Below are 22,409 nucleotides of genomic sequence, written 5' to 3'. Positions count from 1 at the left end.
AGAACATATCCTCCATTTTGTACAAAATATCCTCGTTACGTGTATCAGATCATGCTGAATAATGAAGATCCAAACAACATGTAAGTATGATGACATAAATAGAGCTTTTCACACTAAACATATCCCAAATACAAAATATGGGGCTTGTGAAACTTGGCAAAGCCTGAAGCTAGTCAGCCAGTGAATAATTAGCAGCTTTGGTGTTAAACATTTAAAAAAATTTTTCTTAAATTCCCTATGTTAATGCTCAAATTCTTCCCCTTCTCCCACCTTTCCCACTCCAGTTAGTCTTTCTTAAAGTTTCAGAGAAATTAGATTTTGGACTTAACACACCTTTAGTGAAGATTGCTTGATACTGTTGCATAGTCCAATTCTCGTCATGTTTGTTGTTAAAAAACATCGTTCCATGTGCAGTCATTCAGGTTTAAAGAATTTTGTTTTTACTTTACTTACTTGTGTAGGTTCATTCTTGTTAGATTTGTAAATGTTTGCCATCGGAAAATGATGCAGTCATTGACCTGTTAGATGACTTGAATGTTGTGTGCTTTACTGCACACAGTTGTGTTGGAGATAATCACTTGACCATGCTTTTTTGAGTACCAGCTCTTGCAGCTATTTATTGGGGGACTTAATATTGACATGTAATGTGAACCATTGGTACGTATCTCACACAGCCCCCTCTAACCCTGGGAGCAGGGATTATTAGTGGGAAAAATGAATACAAAACTAAATAAAATGTAATTAGCTTTTGCTTATAAAAAGAGAGCAGCTGGAAGTAAGAGCCACATTGAGTGCCTAAAAAGTACTAGAATTGGAAAAAGTGAATTCTGTTTGTAGTCGGACACTGTACAATAGTATCGTAAACCAAGGTATACTTTCACCGATTTTCAGATTCAAATGTGATTATCATGACTGTTTTTTTACTCTGTGATATTTATGGTAGTGAATATAGGGGTATGTATGAAAGGATTACAAGCTGATTAATGCAGAAGAAGTAATGGGAAAAATTGTAAGTGGTCAAAGTTAGCATGGATTTAGGGATATATTGACTGGCCTATACATCCAAAACAATTTTGTCAACTACCATTCCATTTTTGATCAATATTTCAAAATCACAATGAAACTCTGACCATCCAGAAATAAATACATTGACCCAAAGTTTTCTTAAGTGCTTTATTAAGCTGCATAAATGAAGACAGCCTAGTACGGTGCATACATCAAACAGTGAAATCCATCATCAAAATTATAAATGCAACAAAAGGTACTAGGATGGAGTACCACACACATAGCACCAAATTAAGTTTTTATAATACCTTCAGCTTCATCCACCTTAAACCATAACCCTCTTTTCAAAACGTCTTTTGCAGTTACAACTAAAGTTATCTGGTTTTCATTTATTGAGGCAATATCTGGCACTTATAAGCCCAACTAACTTCATTCCTTGTTTCTGGAGCTAGTTGACGTTGTGTGTTACACCTGAATCACTGCCTGAGCCACACAAGCTTGCAATTTGATCAGTATAGAGTGACATTTGTTTTTCTTAATTGCAGGCACATTAACAGTTACAAATGAGTCTTTGTCTATATAAGGATGGTTAATGTTCATATTCGTTAGTCCTCCACTGTCATTGTCTTCAACATTGTTTAGTAAATTGTGTATCTGTAATCCTGGGGTAACAATGACCATTGGTTAAAGTAACTCTGAAACAGAAATCATAGTATTATACTGGCAGATATATATACATGTGGACTATAAACTAATCAGTATATACATGTGAACTATAAACTAATCAGTGGTCTGTTTTGAGAATTAATCAATATAGTTGAAAACACCTATGTCCTTTCAGTTAAATGATGTCGGTGTATTATGCACAACCAGATTTTAAGACATTCTTTCCTATGCCATTATAAGTTGTGACAGGTTCACGAACTGTTGTGCGAGAAAATTGGCACCATCTAGTATGTATTGATGAAACTTTGTCACCAAATTTTAAGACACTTTATTGTACGCAATTATAAACTGTGACAGGTTCACGAACTGTTGCGTGAGAAAATTAGCACGACGTGGTGCCATCTAATATATATTGATGAAACTTTATCACCAAAGGTACATGCTGAACACTCAACTGATAGCCAACTGTAAAACTTCAGATATGTGAGTGGTCAGAGTAACCATGGCATTCAAAGTGTACCTAGATTGTGCTAGTAAATACTGAGTATAATCCTGCACAACAAAGGGTAATGGAGATACATGATTAAGTTTGTAACAAGTATCCAGAGAAAATGGGGTTTTCTTTAAATCCTTGCTGTTGGTTGCTGTGTTGTGCTCAGTAGTAAACAGTGATTTTGTAGTGCTTTTATTCTTTTGTTGAGTAAATTTTCATTAACTAGCTAGTTAACAGTTGCATGCCATTGTCAGCAAAGATTTGTATTTCATAATTAAATTTATAAGTGAACAAACATTGTACATATAATATTTTCATATCTGATGAAAATTGACTATATTAATGTTTGGAAAGAAATTTCATTCCAGTTTTTTTTCTTTTACAGTTCTCCTCTTCAGGAACTTTGCTGGATGATTTCCTGTATCACTGGAGGATGATACTAAAGTTTTATGAAAGAAGAGATTTTCATAGAAATGCTGTGGAAATCACTAATGTTCCAGCTCATCTGGATCAGTTATTGGAGGTGCAGCTTGCAGCTATTACCCCATTCAAATAAAAATGTGTTTATAACTTCTTGAATACTGTGGATGTACTGTCTCATAGCATGGTTATCTTACCTAGCATTTTGATTAGAATGGTCACATTCAAATACAGTTTTCGGATGAAGACATATAATTTCTTTCGTTTGGGGTTTTTTCAAATGGAGCACTTATTGTATTAGATTATGTTTCATGTTGATTTTTAATTGGAATAGAGGAGGGGTTGTAACTGACCAGTTTAGTCCATGCAGAAAGTTTATGAATCCATTCATAGAACTTGAGTACCGTATTTACTCGAATCTAAGCCACACTTTTTTTCCTGTTTTTGTAATCCAAAAAACCGCCTGCGGCTTAGAATCGAGTGCAAAGTAAGCGGAAGTTCTGAAAAATGTTAGTAGGTGCCGCCACAACTAACTTCTGCCGTCGAATATATGTAGCGCTACACAGGCATGCTTTGTAGACACAAAGATAAATACTGGCGCCAAAACCTCTGCGTCAATAAATAAATTTTAAAAAGGTGGAAGACGAGCTTTTTTCCTCCGTCCCGAGTTTCGACCATTTTCATACATTATCCAACGAAGTAAATACAAATTCCGTATTGTTCATCTTCGAATGTAGCAGAATTTCAATCTACTACGAAAATACGACTGGCAAGACTGTTTGGGATGTTTGTCAATATGGCCAACTCTACGTTCTGAATTTTTTCCTACCTGTGAGAAGAGATGGTTGCTAATAGGAACCTGATGAAATGTGAATCACATGCACTATTGTCTTCACCATAAGAATAATACGAATATAAACATTTTGCGATGTATTCTTTCGTGTTTGCTGCTATCTCATTTAAATCCTGTCTGCCTAATAAACTACGAAACTAGAGCGGGACAACAGAAAACGCGGAAGAATATGTCATGTTTATATTTGTATTATTTTTATGCCTAGTAGTGATACAGTCAGAAATGAAGCACGGCAACTGACTAGATTTTTAAATCTAAGATGACTAATTTCTGTGCAGAATTTAATGTACTAAGGAAGCGGCCGCAAAGATTTTCAAACGGAGAAAACTTTTCGCCTAACTATCGTTCAGAACATGTTCTATCATACGCAGTCTATTATTTGGTTCTTGTTGATCATTATCAAAGAAAGCAGCTGTGTAAGTAACAACAAATAGCAGTGTCTTGCCATTGTTTCGCTAATGAGATGATTCCTCTCTTTTTTTTTTTTCAATTGTAAGCGGCGGTAGCGCGCACAAAAGCAAGCCATGCCGCGAGCGGCGACAGGCCGTAAACTCGCACTATCAGAATGCGACAAACAGTGCATGACACAGTACAGTAATGCATTTTCAGCTTAGAGTGGCGTAAACACCTATAACAAAGAAAACGGCACTTATCAGATCAAAGCAAAATAAGCAATCGATTCAAACCAGACGAAGCACGTAAAAAAGGAAGGGTACCCGTATAAATACTGACGGAGCGCCTGACGCATAGCAATGGCTACCTCGTAAAGGTTAACTGCTAAGCTTACGACTCGAACCGAACTACTGTAGCTGTATCGTCATTCATTCGACCTAAATTGTGTCTCATATTACAATCGACCAACTTTGTTTTGATATGGAGGTGCGGCCTAAAACTTTTCTCTCTCCTTGAATTTCGAGTCTCAAATTTCAGGTGCGGCTTAGATTCGGGAATTTTTTTTTTCCTTTATTTCGAGTCTCATTTTTCAGGTGCGGCTTAGATTCGAGTGCGGCCTAGATTCGAGTAAATACGGTAGTTGTCAGTGGTAGAGATAGTGTTTTTCGTCACCAAATGCTGTCAGTAGATTCAGAGAACTAGTATTTCACTGAAACGTATAAAACTACCTATTATGAGCATATCGTGCATAAGAATTGATTCCCAAACAGATAAAGTTATGCATAAAAGGAAACACACAGACAGATTTCTCTTACATCAAATGCAAATATAACAGGGAAAGGAGAATTTGATAGTAGTAGAATATACTCCACACCATTTCCTTTATGGTGGCTTGCAGGGTAAATGTGTTCTGGTTAAACTTTGAGTTGGTAACGGTATCAAGTGAGGGAAACACTATGATGTGAATAACATAAAGATTCACAGAGAAAGGTGCAGAATTAAGAAAATGTAAGAAGGATTTGGAAGGGAAGAAGGCATGAAGCACGAAAAATTAACGTAATGGTGCAGTCTGCGGAAATATGTAATACAGAAAGGGCTTGTATGTGAGAAGTAGAAACTTGAAAATAAAATGGTCTGCTTTCCATATGAAATGTTCTGGCTGGAATGAGACTTGAACTTGAAAACTATTCCTTTGGTGGGCAATTGCTGTGCTGACTGAGCTATCCACCCTTAAATCTACTTCTGTCAGTACCTCTTTGCCTACCTTCCAAACTTCATGTAAATTTTCCTGCATACCTTGGGGAAGTATTACTGTGGGAAGAAAGGATATTGCAGAGAAATCGCTTAGTCACAGCCTAGTGCATCATTTCCAGATGTGTGTGAAAGGCAAAGATCCCATGTTTTGAGTCCCATCCAGCTACACAGTGTTACTCTGCCAGGAAGTTTCACATCGGTATCACACCATACACTCTGCAGCAGAATGAAAACTCATAGAAACTTACTCTTCTTTTACTTCTGTTTCAACTTGACCAGTTTTGTCAGAATTCCCAGTATAGTCTCCCCGCTTTACTGTTGCTCATCAAGCCTTCAGCTTTCTTGTTCAGTTATAAAATTCTTTATTCTAAGGTAGCATCTGTTTTCCTTTTAAATTTTCCATATTCCAGTTCACTGACATTTCATCCGCAACATTATCTGTTTTCTTGGTGAACTGATTTAGGCTTGGGACTCACATTCAGTAAGGGTGGTGCACAAATCCCAGTCTGGACATAGTTTCCTGTGGTTTCACATAATTACTTAAAGAGAATGTCAAGGACATTGTTTATTAGAGTATCTGGCTGTTTTCCTTCCCCATCCTTCTCCAGTACTAACTTGGGCACAGCCACTAATGGTCTTGCTGTCAGCAAGACATCAGATACTTACCTTCCTTCTTTCCATCTGTTTGCTTGTCTTCCATGAATAGATAGCTTCTTTCCATCTATTATTTCCCTGTGAAAATGGAAAAGACTGTGAAAATTGCTGTATTTCTTTTTCAGGCTTTCAGAAAGATTCAGTGAATATACCATTAAAAGAAATGCTTCAACCTTTCTGCTGTATTCCATCTACAGTTTGGGATTACATGTGTACAATTACAATAGTTACGTGTAATCAGTATGGATTTTAATGGTTACCTCGCATGAGTGCAATCTGGCAGGAAATGTTGTACATTTGTGTGCAGTGTGCAAAAAACTGTACTATTCAGATACTTGTTAGATTGAAAACGGATGTAATGAAAAAATTAAAGGTTGTGTATGTTTAGACGCTCCACCTCCAATGAATCGTGGACCTTGCCTTTGGTGGGGTGGCTTGTATGCCTCAGCAATATAGATAGCCATACTGTAGGTACAACCACAATGGAGTGGTATCTTTTGAGTAGCTAGATAAATGTGTGGTTCCTGAAGATGGACAGCAGCCCTTTCAGTAGTTGCAGGGGCAGCATACTGGATGATTGACTGATCTGGCATAGTAACATAAACTGAAATGGCCCTGCTTTGCTGATAATGTGAATAGCGGAAAGCAAAGGGAAGCTACAGCTGTAATTTTTCCTGAGGGCATGCGGCTCTGCTGTGTGGTTAAATTATGGTGGCATCATCTTGGGCAAAATATTCTGGAGGCAAAATAGTTCCCCATTTGGATCTCCGGATGGGGACTACTCAGTAGGATACTGCCATCAGGAGAAACAAAACTGGTGTTCTATACCTCTGAGTGTGAAATTTTAGATCCCTAATTGGGCAGGTAGGTTAGAAAATTTTAATCCTTTTGCAGTCAGCTGATTTGGAGTGGTGTGTGCTAAAAATGTCATGCGTATTTATACCATTAAGCTACATTCTATTTAAATTGCCATACATCACACAGTATTCATTTTAAAAATATGAAAAAACTTACCACTTATCCATAAAAATATGTAGAATATTATGACTTAAACAGATTATCATAATGTTTCAAATGAATTTGATTGTGACATTCCAAATAAAATATTATTTTTAATATTATAAATTTGACTTTGATTCCGACACTGTGCTTCAATTTAAGAAGGCTAACTACAGTCCATAGAATCTACACACATTTCTGATTAAAATGACTTGAGGGATATAAAATTTGTGTTATTATTTAGAAAGATAATAATTATTTATTTGAAGAGAACATTGCAGAATTTCCATGTCTACAGTATTACTTAGCATTTGTGTTTAGGAAAACATTCACCATGCAACCCCTTATTACATCTATTACAAACAGTTCTTGACCTCCTTTTCCTTCCTTCATTAGTACACACAAAGCATCTTGACTCTTTCTTGTCTGGAAGTTTTCTCAAACCCGGAGAACCACAAGGATCATCAGTTGCATTTTTTTCTTGCAGCCATTCATCTGACAAGGCTTCAATTATCGTTACAGTATATACATATATGGAAACAACTTTCCTTCCTTTATTATGCGCTTTGTATAATATGTAAGAGTTCAGCACCATTCTTGACATTATGTTAAAAACTACCTTCTTCCAGTCATGAAGAGTTCGCCTCTCATCCAAATACGCATACAGCATCATGTCGGATGTGTCTATTCCATCCATATACTGGTTGTACTGGTGTATTATTTCTGGCTTTTTTACTGTTTTATTTTTATTTTGGACTTCAATGTCAAGAGCACCAACTTTACTTGACAATAAGAGAACGGGAGTACGCTGGGATTTTTTCTCTCAGTACGCACGTGCTAGTACCGGACCTGACTTACAATACATCTTTTTCCCAATTCCAAATTTCTCTCTAAATTGCTCTGGCAAATAATTCTGTTTTTGTTCCAGTTCCAGTAATGTATGTGCCTAATTTATAAAGACTTTTTACAAGTGGGACTGACATGAAAAAGTTGTCCACAAAGATACGATATCCCTTGTTCAAATAATTGCCCAAACACAGTAACTTCTGGACAACACAGTAACCTAAGCCATGTTTTGCAATCTCAGCCTTATCTTCTTGGCTTTTGGCACCTTTGTAAGTATAAAACCCTAGACAATAGTGCGTTATAGAGTCATACAGCATCGAGAATTTGATTCCCCATCGGTGGTGGTGTTTGTTTGGCAAATACTGTAATAGGGAAGTTTGACATTGAGTGCCAACTAGACTCTCATCAATACTAAGTTGTTCATGAAGTGTGTAATGATGCCCAAGTATATTATTAGGACGGTCTACCAATGGCTGGTACCTGATACATGGGTCATAATCAGGATGGCCTGGTGCTGGACATTTCTAACTATCCACAAGATGAAAGAATTTCATAAGATGTGTAAATTGGTGGGCAGAAAACATGTTACCAAACCATGGAAATGGCTGTGATGGTTTTGTACTCCAGTATGAGAGCATTGTGGGCTTTTTATTGAGTCTCATATTTAGTAAGCATGCAATAAAACCTCTTACCTTGCTACTTGTCACATTCTTCTGTTTTTTTTTTTTTTTTTTATATAAGGTTTGGACAATGTAGCATGTTTAGTTATAAACTGTTTAGCTGAGCGATTTGTTTCAGTTACAATAAGCTGCAGCAACATTGTAGTGAAGAACAGATTGAAATATTCTATCACAGGAGATCCTGCTAGCGGCATATGTTTTGGTCCTGGCAGCCCTTTAAATGGATGTGGTAATGGGTGTAGTGTTTCAGGTGCAATTACTTCAGTGTATTGTACATCTTCCATTTCATCTTCACTTTTGTTCACATTATCGTCAAGTACATCACTGTCACTTTCTGAACTGTTGCTGGCCGGCCGGGGTGGCCGGGCGGTTCTAGGTGCTTCAGACTGGAACCGCGCGACTGCTACGGTTGCAGGTTCGAATCCTGCCTCAGGCATGGATGTGTGTGATGTCCTTAGGTTGGTTAGGTTTAAGTAGTCCTAAGTTCTAGGGGACTGATGACCTCAGCTGTTAAGTCCCATAGTGCTCAGAGCCATTTGAACCATTTGAACTGTTGCTACTTTCACCAAAACACACTGTGTCACTAGTACATTCTAAAAGTTCACAAATTTCTTCGTCGGTAAATTCTCTGCTGTGGCCTGGTGTAGGTTGCATTTTTCACAAAAGGGGAGAAAATAAACAAACTGTAAACTCTTAAAATGAAGAAAAAAACACACAGAAACAATGATAAATAAAAGTACTGCGCAAAAACCAGAACATAGAATGCAGTAACAGAATGTAAACATGTACTGCGAAACACGTCAATAAACAAACGATGCAAAAGCGGAATAACCAAATGCTTACATTTCACTGAAACGATGCTCAATTGTTGATAGCTATCGTCCTACACGTAGCTCGAAGCAAAGAGCATCTGTAATCAGCACGCCAACACCATCTATCGATTCTGTAAGCTAAAGAAGACGAAGCAGAGTACTGACGAATGGGCACCCTGACGGTATTAGCATCAGTAGGGGGGGTGATGGATTGTTACCTTGACATTCAAAGGGTTAAAACAGAAATTGATAGGTTAAAGTGAAATACAGTGGAAATTAGTGAAGTTCGGTGGGAATAGGTACAGGGCTTGTGGTCAGGTGAATACAGAGTTATCAACACAAAATCACATAGGAGTAAGTTCTGGAGTAGGTTTAATAATGAATAAGAAAATTAGGAAGGCATATAAGCTGCTATGAACAGCATAGTGACTGCATTATCATAGCCAAGATGGACATGAAGCCCACACCTGCCACAATATAAAGGTGTATATGTCAACTAGCTCTGCTGATGATGAAGAGATTGAAGAAATTTATGGTGAAATAAAAGAAATTATTCAGATAATGTAGGGGGATGAAAATTTAGTTGTGATGATCGACTGGAATTCAATAACTGGAAAATGAAGAGAAGGAAAAGTAGTAGGTGTATGTGGATTGGGGTGGGCGAAGGAATGAAAGAGGAAGCCACCTGGTAGTATTTTGCATAGAGCATAATTTAATCATTGCTAAAAGTTTTAAGAATTATGAAAGAGGGCTGTGTATGTGGGAGAGACCCAGAGACACTGGAAGGTTTCATGTTGATTATATCATGATGAGGCAGAGATTTTGGAACCAGATTTAAATTGCAAGGCATTTCCAGGGACTGACGTGGACTCTGACCACAATTTATTGATTATGTACTGTAGATTAAAACTGAGAAAACAGCAAAAATGAAGGAAATTAAGGATTTGGGACCTGGATAAGTTAGAAGAACCAGAGGTTGTTGAGAGTTTCAGAGGGAGCATTAGCAATGGTTGACTGGAACAGTGGAAAGGAATGCAGTAGGAGATGAATGGGTAGATTTAAGAGATGAAATAATTAAGGCAGCAGAGGATCAAATAGGTAAAAAGACAAGATATAGTATATATGTTTGAATATCAAAGGAGATAGTGAATGTAATTGATGAAAGGAGAAAACATAAAATGCAGCAAATGAAGCAGGCAAAAGGAAGTACAAACATCTAAAAAATGATATTGACAGTAAGTGCAAAATGGCTAAACAGGAATGACTAGAGGATTTAGAAGCATGTTTCACTAGGGAAAAGATAGGTATCGCCCACAGGAAAATGTAAGAGGCCTTTGGAGAAGAGAGAAGCAGCTGTATTAATATCAAGTGGTCAGTTGGACAACCCGTCCCGAGCAAAGAAGGGAGAGCCGAAAGGTGGAAGAAGCATAATAGAGGATCTATACAAAGGAGATACTTAAAGGCACTATTATAGAAATTGAGAGAATATAAATAAAGATGAGATTAGAGATACTGCAAGAAAAATTTTACAGGGCACTGAAAGACCTAAGTTGAAACAAGACCCCAGGAGTAGACAACATTTTGTCAGAACTATTGGACTACTGGTAGCCTTGGGAGAGCAAACCATGACAAAACTCTTCCATCTACTGTGCAAGATGTACGAGACAGGCAAAATACCTCCAGACTTAAAGAAGAATGTAACAAAAGTTGCTGACAGGTGTGAAAATACCGAACTACTAATTTGATAAGTCATGGTTGAAAGTTGCTAACCTGAATGCTTTACAAAAGAATGGAAAAACTGGTAGAAGCTGACCTCGTGGAAGATAAGTTTGGATTCGAGAGAAGTATAGGAACACACAAGGCAATATTGACCCTATGACTTATCTTAGAAGATAGGTTAAGGAAAGGCTAACCTATATTTGCAGCATTTGTAGACTTAGAGAAAGTTCTTGACGGCCTTGACTGCAACACACTCTTTGAACTTGTGAATGTCGGAGGTGTAAAATACAGGGAGTGAAAGGCTATTTACAACCAATTGGCAGTTTTAAGATTCAAGGGGCATGAAAGAGAAGCAGTCACTGAGAAGGGAGTGAGGCAGGGTTTGTAACCTATATCTGATGTTATTCAGTTTGTACATTGAGCAATCAGTAAAAGGAACCAAAGAAAAATGTGGAATAGGAATTAAAGTCCAGGGAAAAGAAATTAAAACTTTGAGGTTTGCCAATGACATTGTAATTCTGTCACAGACAGCAAAGTGTTTGGAAGAGCAGTTGAACAGAATGGGCATTGTCTGGAAAGGAGGATATAAGATGAAAACGATCAAAAGCAAAAAAGGATAATGGAATGTAGTTGAATTAAATCAGGTGCTCCTGAGAGAATTAGATTAAAAAATGAGACACTTAATACTATAGATGAGTTTTGCTATTTGGAGTCCGCCCCCAGTAACTGAGAGGTCAGCGCGACGGACTGTTAATCCTAAGGGCCCGGGTTCGATTCCCGGCTGGGTCGTAGATTTTATCCACTCAGGGACTGGGTGTTGTGTTGTCCCAATCATCATCATTTCATCCCCATCAACGCGCAAGTCACCAAAGTGGCGTCAAATCGAAAGACTTGCACCAGGCGAGCGGTCTACCCGACGGGAGGCCCTCGTCACACGCCATTATTATTATTATTATTATTATTATTATTATTATTATTATTATTATTATTTACAGAGGTTCAGGGAGAGCGTAAGGGAACAAATGGCAGGAATGGGTGAAAGATATACAGTAGAAGAAGAATGGGTAGCTTTGAGGGATGAAGTAGTGAAGGCAGCAGAGGATCAAGTAGGTAAAAAGACGAGGGCTAGTAGAAATCCTTGGGTAACAGAAGAAATATTGAATTTAATTGATGAAAGGAGAAAATATAAATACATAGTAAATGAAGCAGGCAAAAGGGAATACAAACGTCTCAATAATGAGATTGACAGGAAGTGCAAAATGGCTAAGCAGGGATGGCTAGAGGATAAATGTAAGGATGTAGAGGCTTATCTCACTAGGGGTAAGATAGATACTGCCTACAGGAAAATCAAAGAGACCTTTGGAGAAAAGAGAACCACTTGTATGAATAACAAGGGCTCAGATGGAAACCCAGTTCTAAGCAAAGAAGGGAAAGCAGAAAGATGGAAGGAGTATAAAGAGCATCTATACAAGGGTGATGTACTTGAGGACAATATTATGGAAATGGAAGAGGATGTAGATGAAGATGAAATGGGAGATATGATACTGCGTGAAGAGTTTGACAGAGCACTGAAAGACCTGAGTCCCCGGCCCCGGGAGTAGACAACATTCCATTAGAACTACTGACGGCCTCGGGAGAGCCAGTCCTGACAAAACTCTACCATCTGGTGAGCAAGATGTATGAGACAGGCGAAATACCCTCAGACTTCAAGAAGAATATAATAATTCCAATCCCAAAGAAAGCAGGTGTTGACAGATGTGAAAATTACCGAACTACCAGTTTAATAAGTCACAGCTGCAAAATACTAACGCGAATTCTTTACAGACGAATGGAAAAACTAGTAGAAGCCGACCTTGGGGAAGACCAGTTTGGATTCCGTAGAAATATTGGAACACGTGAGGCAATACTGACCCTACGGCTTATCTTAGAAGCTAGATTAAGGAAAGGCAAACCTACATTTCAAGCATTTGTAGACTTAGAGGAAGCTTTTGACAATGTTGACTGGAATACTCTCTTTCAAATTCTGAAGGTGGCAGGGGTAAAATAAAGGGAGCGAAAGGCTATTTACAATTTGTATAGAAACCAAATGGCAGTTATAAGAGTTGAGGGGCATGAAAGGGAAGCAGTGGTTGGGAAGGGAGTGAGACAGGGTTGTAGCCTCTCCCTGATGTTATTCAATCTGTATATTGAGCAAGCAGTGAAGGAAACAAAAGAAAAATTCAGAGTAGGTATTAAAATCTATGGAGAAGAAATAAAAACTTTGAGGTTCGCCGAGGACATTGTAATTCTGTCAGAGACAGCAAAGGACTTGGAAGAGCAGTTGAATGGAATGGATAGTGTCATGAAGGGAGGATATAAGATGAACATCAACAAAAGCAAAGCGAGGATAATGGAATGTAGTCAAATTACGTCGGGTGATGTTGAGGGTATTAGATTAGGAAATGAGACACTTAAAGGAGTTTTGCTATTTGGGGAGCAAAATAACTGATGATGGTCGAAGTAGAGAAGGTATAAAATGTAGACTGGCAATGGGAAGGAAAGCGTTTCTGAAGAAGAGAAATTTGTTAACATCGAGTATAGATTTAAGTGTCAGGAAGTCGTTTCTGAAAGTATTTGTATGGAATGTAGCCATGTATGGAAGTGGAAACATGGACGATAAATAGTTTGGAAAGGAAGAGAATAGAAGCTTTCGAAATGTGGTGCTACAGAAGAACGCTGAAGATTAGATGGGTAAATCACATAACTAATGAGGAGGTGTTGAATAGGATTAGGGAGAAGAGAAGTTTGTGGCACAACTTCACTAGAAGAAGGGATCGGTTGGTAGGACATATTCTGAGGCATCAAGGGATCAGCAATTTAGTATTGGAGGGCAGTGTGGAGGGTAAAAATCATAGAGGGAGACCAAGAGATGAATACACCAAGCAGATTCAGAAGGATGTAGGTTGCAGTAGGTACTGGGAGATGGAGAAGCTTGCACAGGATAGAATAGCGTGGAGAGCTGCATCTAACCAGTCTCAGGACTGAAGACCACAACAACAACATTATTTCTCTTTCCTGTCTCAGACGTTATGTCTGGTTGAAATTATTATTATTATTATTATTATTATTATTATTATTATTATTATTATTATTATTTGCTATTTGGAAAGCAAAATAACTGATGATGGTGATAATAGGGAGGATATAAACTGGAAATGGGAAGAAAAGCATTTTTGAAGAAGATAAAGTTGTTGTTATCGAATACAGAGTTAAATCTTAGAAATTCTTTGCTAAAGGTATTTATCTGGAGTATAGGCATGTACAGAAGTGAAACATGGACGATAAACAGTTTAGACAAGAGGAAAATAACAGCTTTTGAAACGTGGTGCTACAGAAGAATGCTGAAGATTAGATGGGTAGATCATTTAACTAATGAAGAGGGACTGAATAAAATTGGGGAGACAGATTTGTGGCACAACTTGACTAAAAGAAGGGGTCTGTTGGTAGGACACATTCTGCGACATAAAGGGATTACCAATTTAGTATTGGAAGTAAATGTGTCTTGGGGGGGGGAGTAAAAATCATAGAGGGAGACCAAGAGACGAATTCAGTAAGGAAATTTAGAAGGATCCAGTTTGCAGTAGTTATTTGGAGATAGTGTAACATGGAGAACTGCATAAAACCAGTCTTCAGAGTGAAGACCACAACATATTAAGACAAATGCATGTAGTTGTACTTGTAAAGAAATGCAGCAGTAATACATGTTAAAGGAGTTTAAAATTTACAGATTTGGTCTGCATCAGTTGGTGGAATGGTAAATGTGAGATTACTTGAAATATAGAGTTATGACATGAATTCATGAAGTGGGAAGGGTATCACACACTTAAGACAACAGAAGTAGCATTTGGTGCATTTTACATGGAAAGTAAACCAACTGCCCCCAATCCCCGCACACACAGGAGCAATAAAAAATGAAAACATTAAAGATATGAAAAAAGGTGTTTAAGTTAAGATTCTTGGTGGATAGTGTGTGGGGGTTTACAAAAAGTGAATACATCTGATATCAATAGAAACCTGACAAAATATGAGCTTTCAAAGTATGACAGTGTTGAAAGGGAAGACAATCATTCCATGACAATTCATGAATTCTATAACTTCCTGTCATAATGTGAGGGTGACATCTACAAAAATTGGCTTCCTCAGAAAGCTGTACCAGCAAGATTACTAGAAATCCCAAATTCACAAGAGTGCTCATGTCCCAACTATCCCCTCTCACCTATGTTGAAAGAAAAATGTTCAGATTTTAAACAGTGACATATACCTAACTTCAAATTTAAAAAAGGCTCATGACCCATGTGAATCTTGTGTAACTCTTCACAGGGAGAAAGAAGTGAGGACGTGGAGAAAGAGGGAACATTTAAAGTCTTCCGTAGAGTCTTGAAATATGAATAATAGAAAATTACTCACTTATGATTTGTTTTTGTGTGTCCGCCCCCGGTAGCTGAGTGGTCATTGCGACAGGCTGTCAATCCTAAGGGCCCGGGTTTGATTCCCGGCTGGGTCGGAGATTTTCTCCGCTCAGGGACTGGGTGTTGCATTGTCCTAATCATCATCATTTCATCCCCATCAACGCGCAAGTCGCCGAAGTGGCGTCAAATCGAAAGACTTGCACCAGGCGAGCGGTCTACCCAACGGGAGACCCCCGTCACACGACATTATTATTATTATTATTATTATTATTATTATTATTATTTGTTTTTGTGTCTAATAACCTCTTATATTTTCTCAACACTGAGTAAAATACTACAGTTCTATGGTGTGTGGCATGTACAAATATTAGGTCGGAGCTGGCTTCAGATGTTTCAGGGCATCATGATTTTTGTTTACTTGTGACAAATAAGGAGCTTCTGCTTACCAGTGACACACATAGGAACCATTTCCTTTCCTCTTTGTTTTATCTGAAAGGAATAAAAACAGTTAAACAGTTTCCATACACTAGAAATTCTGCTGTTTTTTTCATATTTTTAGTCGTGTGGCTTGGTGGCTCAGTGGTCAAGTGCAGACTACAAAGGCAAAGGTGTCGGATTCAATCACCGCTCAATCTTAAGATTTTTATCTGTCACTCATCACTTGTTTCATATCTGACAATTTTTGTTGATGTGAAAAAAATCTTAGTAACACCATTGTTCAGAATCCACATTAAACTGTAACTCTATATCTGTAACTGGTTGGGGAAGCCAGTGCAGAGGTCAGAGGGTGACAAGTAAAGCACTGTGGTGGTCAAACCAATCTTGGAATTGATTATATCTTTGCTTATGTGGTGTCAGACCAGCTTGAGTTGTTCTGTTTAGTTATCTTTTGAAAAGATATTCCTTACTTATCTTGTGGTGTTAATGAATTATGGTCTCTTGTGATTTTGTCAAATGCCACAGCTTGACTTAGACTTCAGGGAATGTATGTTTAAACTGAGTGCTGTGTGAATACTTCTTCACCAAAGATGGAAAAAAAACTCAAACTCTATCAAAGTTTGCAGTAGTAAAAAAAGCTTTTGAATTTAGTTGTTTTGCACTTATCAATATTCCCAGGAATTTTCCAGAACTCATAAAAAGAGATAGAGAGCTAGACAAGGATATAAAATGGAAATAGAAAATACTAAAATAGTAGAGAGATTTACTACATGAAAGGGAGCAAATCTGTGCCATCAACAAAGTGACAGTATGGGTGATGATTATAACAGAGTACCTCATTTGGGATTAAAAATTGCTGCTTTTGCCATGTGGTGTCATTCATTTAGAGATGGGGAAATGTAACGTGATAGTAAAGAACATTGAAGAAACTACAGCTTTGCAGTGTTTTGTGTGTGTTTGCTGGAGGAAATGAACTAAGATAGTGGTGTTTGGCTGATGTCGAATAAAGGCATGTTCTTATTTGTAAAGCATTCACCTTTCTTGTGTAATGTAATCAGTCTTCTTCAAAGTTTTCAGTTGTTGGTGTGGAAGTGTATAGATTTTTTTCAGTTTGTCAGGCTGAGAAAACCATTTGGATGGAAGAAATTTGATCAGTGATGGGGAGACGCAATCTGCAACCTATTAATGCTAGGCTGCTGTTGTCATTGAGGTGATGCAGAAGACTATCAGAGGCTCATCTCTATTGGCATTAATTGTGTATATATCAGAGAATAGAGTGGTGTGCCATGTTGTGTTGTATTGTGGAGCCTTAATGAATAAAAGTATCTTGCTGTGAAATTATCAGGTGTAATCTAGTTTCATATCCTTCTGAAAATATATTTGAATGTAATACACTTGAATGTGTTTAATGTTTCAATTGGATTTTTTCTGTAGTTGTAATTAAAAAAATTGATGTGCATATTAAAGTGAAGCCATATTTATCTACGTTAATATGCCTCCTGTAGCTGTGTCTCGGTCGGATCAGGCTGAAAAGTGATTGTTGAAAGTAGACTATTTTGAATGATGTGATCCACACCAGAGTTACAGTCCAAATGCTTCAACTGCACTATAATATTAAATAACCTATGGTTTATGGCGAGAATGAGTCTCATCTATTATAATTTGTACTCGGATAAGTAGCTAGCCACATACTACACATGACTGATGTATAATGTGATTGTTCGATTGCAGTAATCTAACATTAAAGTGGCAGCCATTCAACTAACAAAGTCACTAATTAACATTCTTAAATCACTGTCCTTTCAAGTAGACAGTTATATCAAAAAGAAAACGATGTGCGCAGTATCATTTGGCAATAACACAGTCTGCTCTTATTGTTGCAGTAAGAGTTATTGAAAAACATACGTCTTGAGATTACTTGCCATTTCACAGTAAAACTGAGTACTAGCCATTTTGTAATATGAAGTTAGCTAGGCAGTATCCCCATGTAAAGCATTTTCCTTTATTGACAAGGCATTGGTTCAATAAATTGGGAATACAGATCAGGTGGCTTGGTGAGCTATTCATCAAAAGAATGAAAGGAATTAGAGAGACAGGGTGTTCGTGATCAAAACACTGCACATTACACTGAAAAAAACATCACAAGCTTAGATAATGTATGGCAACTAAAAAGCTACTTATTTGGAAAATATTTCATTATGTAAAACATTTATTCCTCAGTGGACTGTTTAAATGAAGTTCACCACTATACGCCTGCAATCTTTGCTGTATGCAAGGTGGAGTAGTGATTGACATTACTGGCTGGTGTACTGTGGGTCACAAGTTCATGTCTGATAACCAGCAAATTTTGGTTGTTTCGGGAAGGTTCTTGAAATTTCTTATGTTTTTAATGTTAGCATATTCTGGAATATTAGGTGTTTGTATAAACAACAGTACTGTCTGTCCAGGAGACAATTCTGTTATGTGTGTACATTTGATCCCATAATAAACATACTTTCAGTGTTAAGTGTTGTCTTCATTGTCGAACTTGCTTTCACATTTGGGCTTGATTGTCTTTATGACATGACACAGTTTAGTGGAACTGCTGGTATTCAAAATGTCTGCATCACTGTGTCTCCAGCTCAGCAATGTGAAAAGTTATTGTGTAGCCAGGCAGGAACCAGAATACAAGTAGGACATCGTACCCAAGGTCAGTATATTAAGGAGACCATTAAGATTCTACAACAGCAGTAAGTCAGTTGTTCAACAGGCATCCATCAGTTTTTTCCAGACATGTTGATCAGGAACTGATGAAATGGCTGAAAGGGTTAAACAGAATTGCTTAAATACAATAGTTGGGATGATGTGACTTGTTTGGCAAATGTGAACTTTTATGTGGATAGCACAGCCTATCAGTGGTTCGAGAATAAAGAAGAGAAGAAGATATTTGGTTTCGATTAGCAATAAGTCTACTTAGCAGAACAACAATTGAAGAAAAGGCCACAACATCCTGGGGAAATTGCGTAGTCTTACTCACAGAATATTGTGGCCCTATGCCAAATTTTGAATCTACCAGAAACCAACAAAATTTCATACTTGGTGAAAGGAGTTGCAGAAGACATGTAGAAAGCCACTCTGGTAAAAGACGTCACAACAACAGAATAATTTGTTGAGTGATTCCAGTGCATTGAGGAGACACAACAGAAAATAGTCAACAAAAGAGGTATGATCAGCTCCCGAGTGTGGTCCCTATAGCAGTTGTGCAAGACCACAAAGACGTCACATCTTTGAGTGATTCCAGTGCATTGAGGAGACACAACAGAAAATAGTCAACAAAAGAGGTATGATCAGCTCCCGAGTGTGGTCCCTATAGCAGTTGTGCAAGACCACAAAGATGTCACATCTTTCATACGCCATGTAGTTAGAGAAGAGATGCAGCAGTTTATAGCAGCCAGAAACATCGATTCAAGTCCACAAGAGATAGCAGCTATGAATGTGGACGCCATACGACAGGAGGTAATAGAAAATGTTGAAGTGTTTCGATCTTTAGCACATATCCCTGCGATCAGTCAAATGGACTGGACAAACTAGGATTTATGTTACAGCCGTCAGATGACAACCCAGCATCTGACTATCTCAAGCAGCCATCTCCTCCACCACATATAAAGCTCCTCAAAAGAATGGACATTTGGAGGACAGAGGACAACATGTTAATATGTTTCTACTGTGGGAGTAAGCCCATTGCCACACCCCAGACAAGGTTACTCCCTGATGTGTCATGCCAGTCTCCATCATACAGTGTTTCCAGCAATTTGCCTAGCAGCCAAATTGAAGAAGACTAAGTGAGATAACTGTCTGTGGTGATGAGGCTGCCACAGATGAAAATCCTCCATGGACAGCAGTCACCAAGATGTCAGGAAATCTCATCAAAAGCCAACGTGCCTGGGTGTTACTTGATTCTGTAATGTTGAATTCTTAACCATTGTCAGCTGAAGATGATTATGTCCCATGATAAGAAAGTCATTGTGCTGAAGGTCAGAAATATGTAGGAAAATGTATTGCAAGAATAACTATCAATGACAGCACACCACCCTTCAAATTTTTCATTTTAGTAGACTGTAGTCATGTCAGTGAACTTGCAGCAGTGTAACACCAGTTCCTGTCAGATCGCCAAAGTTAAGCACTGTCGAGCTTGTCTAGCACTTGGATGAGTGACCATTGACTCTACCAAGAACTGTTGGCAAGTGGGGTGCACTTAGCTCTTGTGAGGACAGTTGAGGAGCTACTTGACTGAGAAGTAGCAGCTCCAGTCATTTATTGACAATGGCCAGAAGAGCGGTGTTCTGCACGCATGCAGCTCCATACATGCATCCATTGACACCTATTGGCTGAGTATGACATGGCGATCGATCAGTAATATTGGGCCTTTCGAGCCCAGTTAAAGCTTAGTTTAGAATGTAGTCATAATGTTGTTCTTAAATGGGACTTCTTACAGGCTGTGGAAAACCAGCACACCAGGTTGACAAAGCTGTTAAAACAACCACACATAATAAAGGTTGCTGTGGGGAGTTGTTTGCTGTTGGACTTTTTAACCCACCATCATTAACAAGACGAGTTCCATTTGTTGATTTAGATTCACAGTTAAACCATGAAGCTTTTATCGGTCCTTTGCAAGAAGCTGCCCAGGCTCATAAAAGAAATCTGTATGCCAGTGATGGACGTAAGCACCGTAGGTGGATGAGGAAAACTTTAGATCACTATTTGTCACAAGGAGCCCTGAACACCACTTAAGGTACGTGCATAGGAACAACCAAACCAGTCCAGGATGGGCAGCTCAGTGCCATCAGTGAAGGATCATGCTCCATTAACATGAGACAACGCAAAGGAGGAAGCTACTGTTGAACTGTCAATAGGATCTAGCCTGACTGAGGAACCGTGGTGGTGAGTGTTAGCCTATACACCAATTTTAAGATAGGTTTAAATCCGGTTTGGAGAAAACACAGACCAACCAATCCATGGTAAAACACCCTATCAACACAGGGATATAGGGCGTGGGGTATAGGGCATAGCCAGCTGAACATGGAAAATTGAGGTTGATGAGACTGACTGGGAAAACACTGCCTTCATAACTCATGATAGCCATTGAGTTAAAGGTTATGCTATTTGGACTGTGTAATGTGCCAGCCATCTTTGAAAGTATGACGAAGAACCTGCATCAAAACCTTAAATTATTTACAAGCACTGAATAATAAAACAGCACCAGTTGGTATTTTCTGTGACCTATCAAAGGCATCTGACTTTGTAAATCAAAATATTGTAGATAAATTGATGTTTTATGGGATTGATGGTGTAGCCAATCAGTGGATAATGTCAAATCTAATCAAAAGAATGAAGAAAGTTGTACTTAGTAATTCAACCAATATAGTCTGGGGATGTAATTCTGACTGGGAAGAAATCACATGTGGGGGGGGGGGGGGGGGGTTATCCAAAGTTCAATCTTAGGTCCACTATTGTTCCTCATGTATGTAAACAATCTATCATCTAATACACAACAAGCAGAATAGTTCTTTTTCCAGTTGACACTAACATTGTAATCAATCAATCTGTCCATCCATACAAACATACAAACAAACAGCAACATAAGAAATGGTAAACACTTTATGAAAGTATCGTTGACAGGTTTTCTGTGAATGATCGCACCCTCAGTTTTAAAAAGATGCAACATACTCAGTTCTGCTCATTTAGGGATACTACACCAATGATAAATGTAACACTTGGGGAGAAAATAATAAATAGGGTGGAAACTTTCAAAATTCATGTGTCCATGTTGATGAGAATTTAAAAAAGAAAAAGTGCATTTTGGAATTTCTAAGAGAACTTAATTCAGCAACATCTGCACTTAGCATCATTGCAAATCTTGCAGAAAGACGAATCAATAGGTTGACATATTTTGCATATTTTCATTCAGTAATGTCATATGGAATGATGTTATGGGGTAAATCATCTTTAAAAAAGAATGTTTTAACTGTGCAAAAATATGCTGTAAGAATAGTATGTTGTACTCGTCCACAATCATCTTGTAGACATTTGTTTAAGGAGATGGGCATTCTGACTACTGCTTCACAGTATATTTATTCCCTCATGGAGTTTGTTGTAAATAATCCACTGCAGTTCAAAAGGAACAATGATGTTCGTCATTACAATACCAGAAGGAGACATGACATTCATTACTCCTCATTAAAATTGTCTTTAGGTCAGAGAGGCTGCACAGTGCTGCAACAAAATTTTTTTATCACTTTCGCAGTGATGTACACTGTCTGACAGACAACAAAGTAAAATTCAAAAACAAAAGTTTGTCCTTAACAACTCATCCTATTCCATAGAAGAATTTTTATTATTGTAATGTGCATAAAGTGGTGAATAGGAGTTAATAACTTGCATCTGCATATTAAAAAAAAAAGAAAACCTTATAAATAAATATTCAGCAGGTACCTTATTTACAAATTAATCTGTGATGTGAATGTAAAATGACTCATTCCACATCATTACTATTTATCGTGCCAAACGATCCATGAAACATGAAACTAACTGCATATCTTTGTTATCTGGACATTTGAAGAATATATAAACCATGTAACAACCATGTTGAAGTGTGTTCAGGCTGCAGATATCTACCTGAATGCAAAAAAGTGCCTCTTCATTGCCCAAGAAATAGAAATAGTGGGGCATCTAGTTAATGGAGTCCATCCC

General features: G+C 37.9%; 1 protein-coding gene across 4 annotated transcripts in view; it reads left to right on the top strand.

The window, feature by feature from the left end:
- The window catches only part of LOC126187941 (FHF complex subunit HOOK interacting protein 2A-like), a 203,017-nt gene that overhangs the window by 28,673 nt on the left and 151,935 nt on the right, over positions 1-22,409 (top strand). For all 4 annotated transcript variants that reach the window (XM_049929312.1, XM_049929311.1, XM_049929314.1 and 1 more), the window contains one exon: positions 2,550-2,687. In XM_049929312.1, the coding sequence (XP_049785269.1) occupies positions 2,550-2,687 (138 nt within the window). The remainder of the gene's footprint in view (positions 1-2,549; positions 2,688-22,409) is intronic.

The sequence above is a fragment of the Schistocerca cancellata genome, chromosome 5, assembly GCF_023864275.1.
Source record: "Schistocerca cancellata isolate TAMUIC-IGC-003103 chromosome 5, iqSchCanc2.1, whole genome shotgun sequence".
Lineage (NCBI taxonomy): Eukaryota > Metazoa > Arthropoda > Insecta > Orthoptera > Acrididae > Schistocerca > Schistocerca cancellata.
The sequence above is the reverse complement of the archived record's forward strand: the minus strand, read 5'-3'. Positions and strand labels throughout refer to the sequence as shown.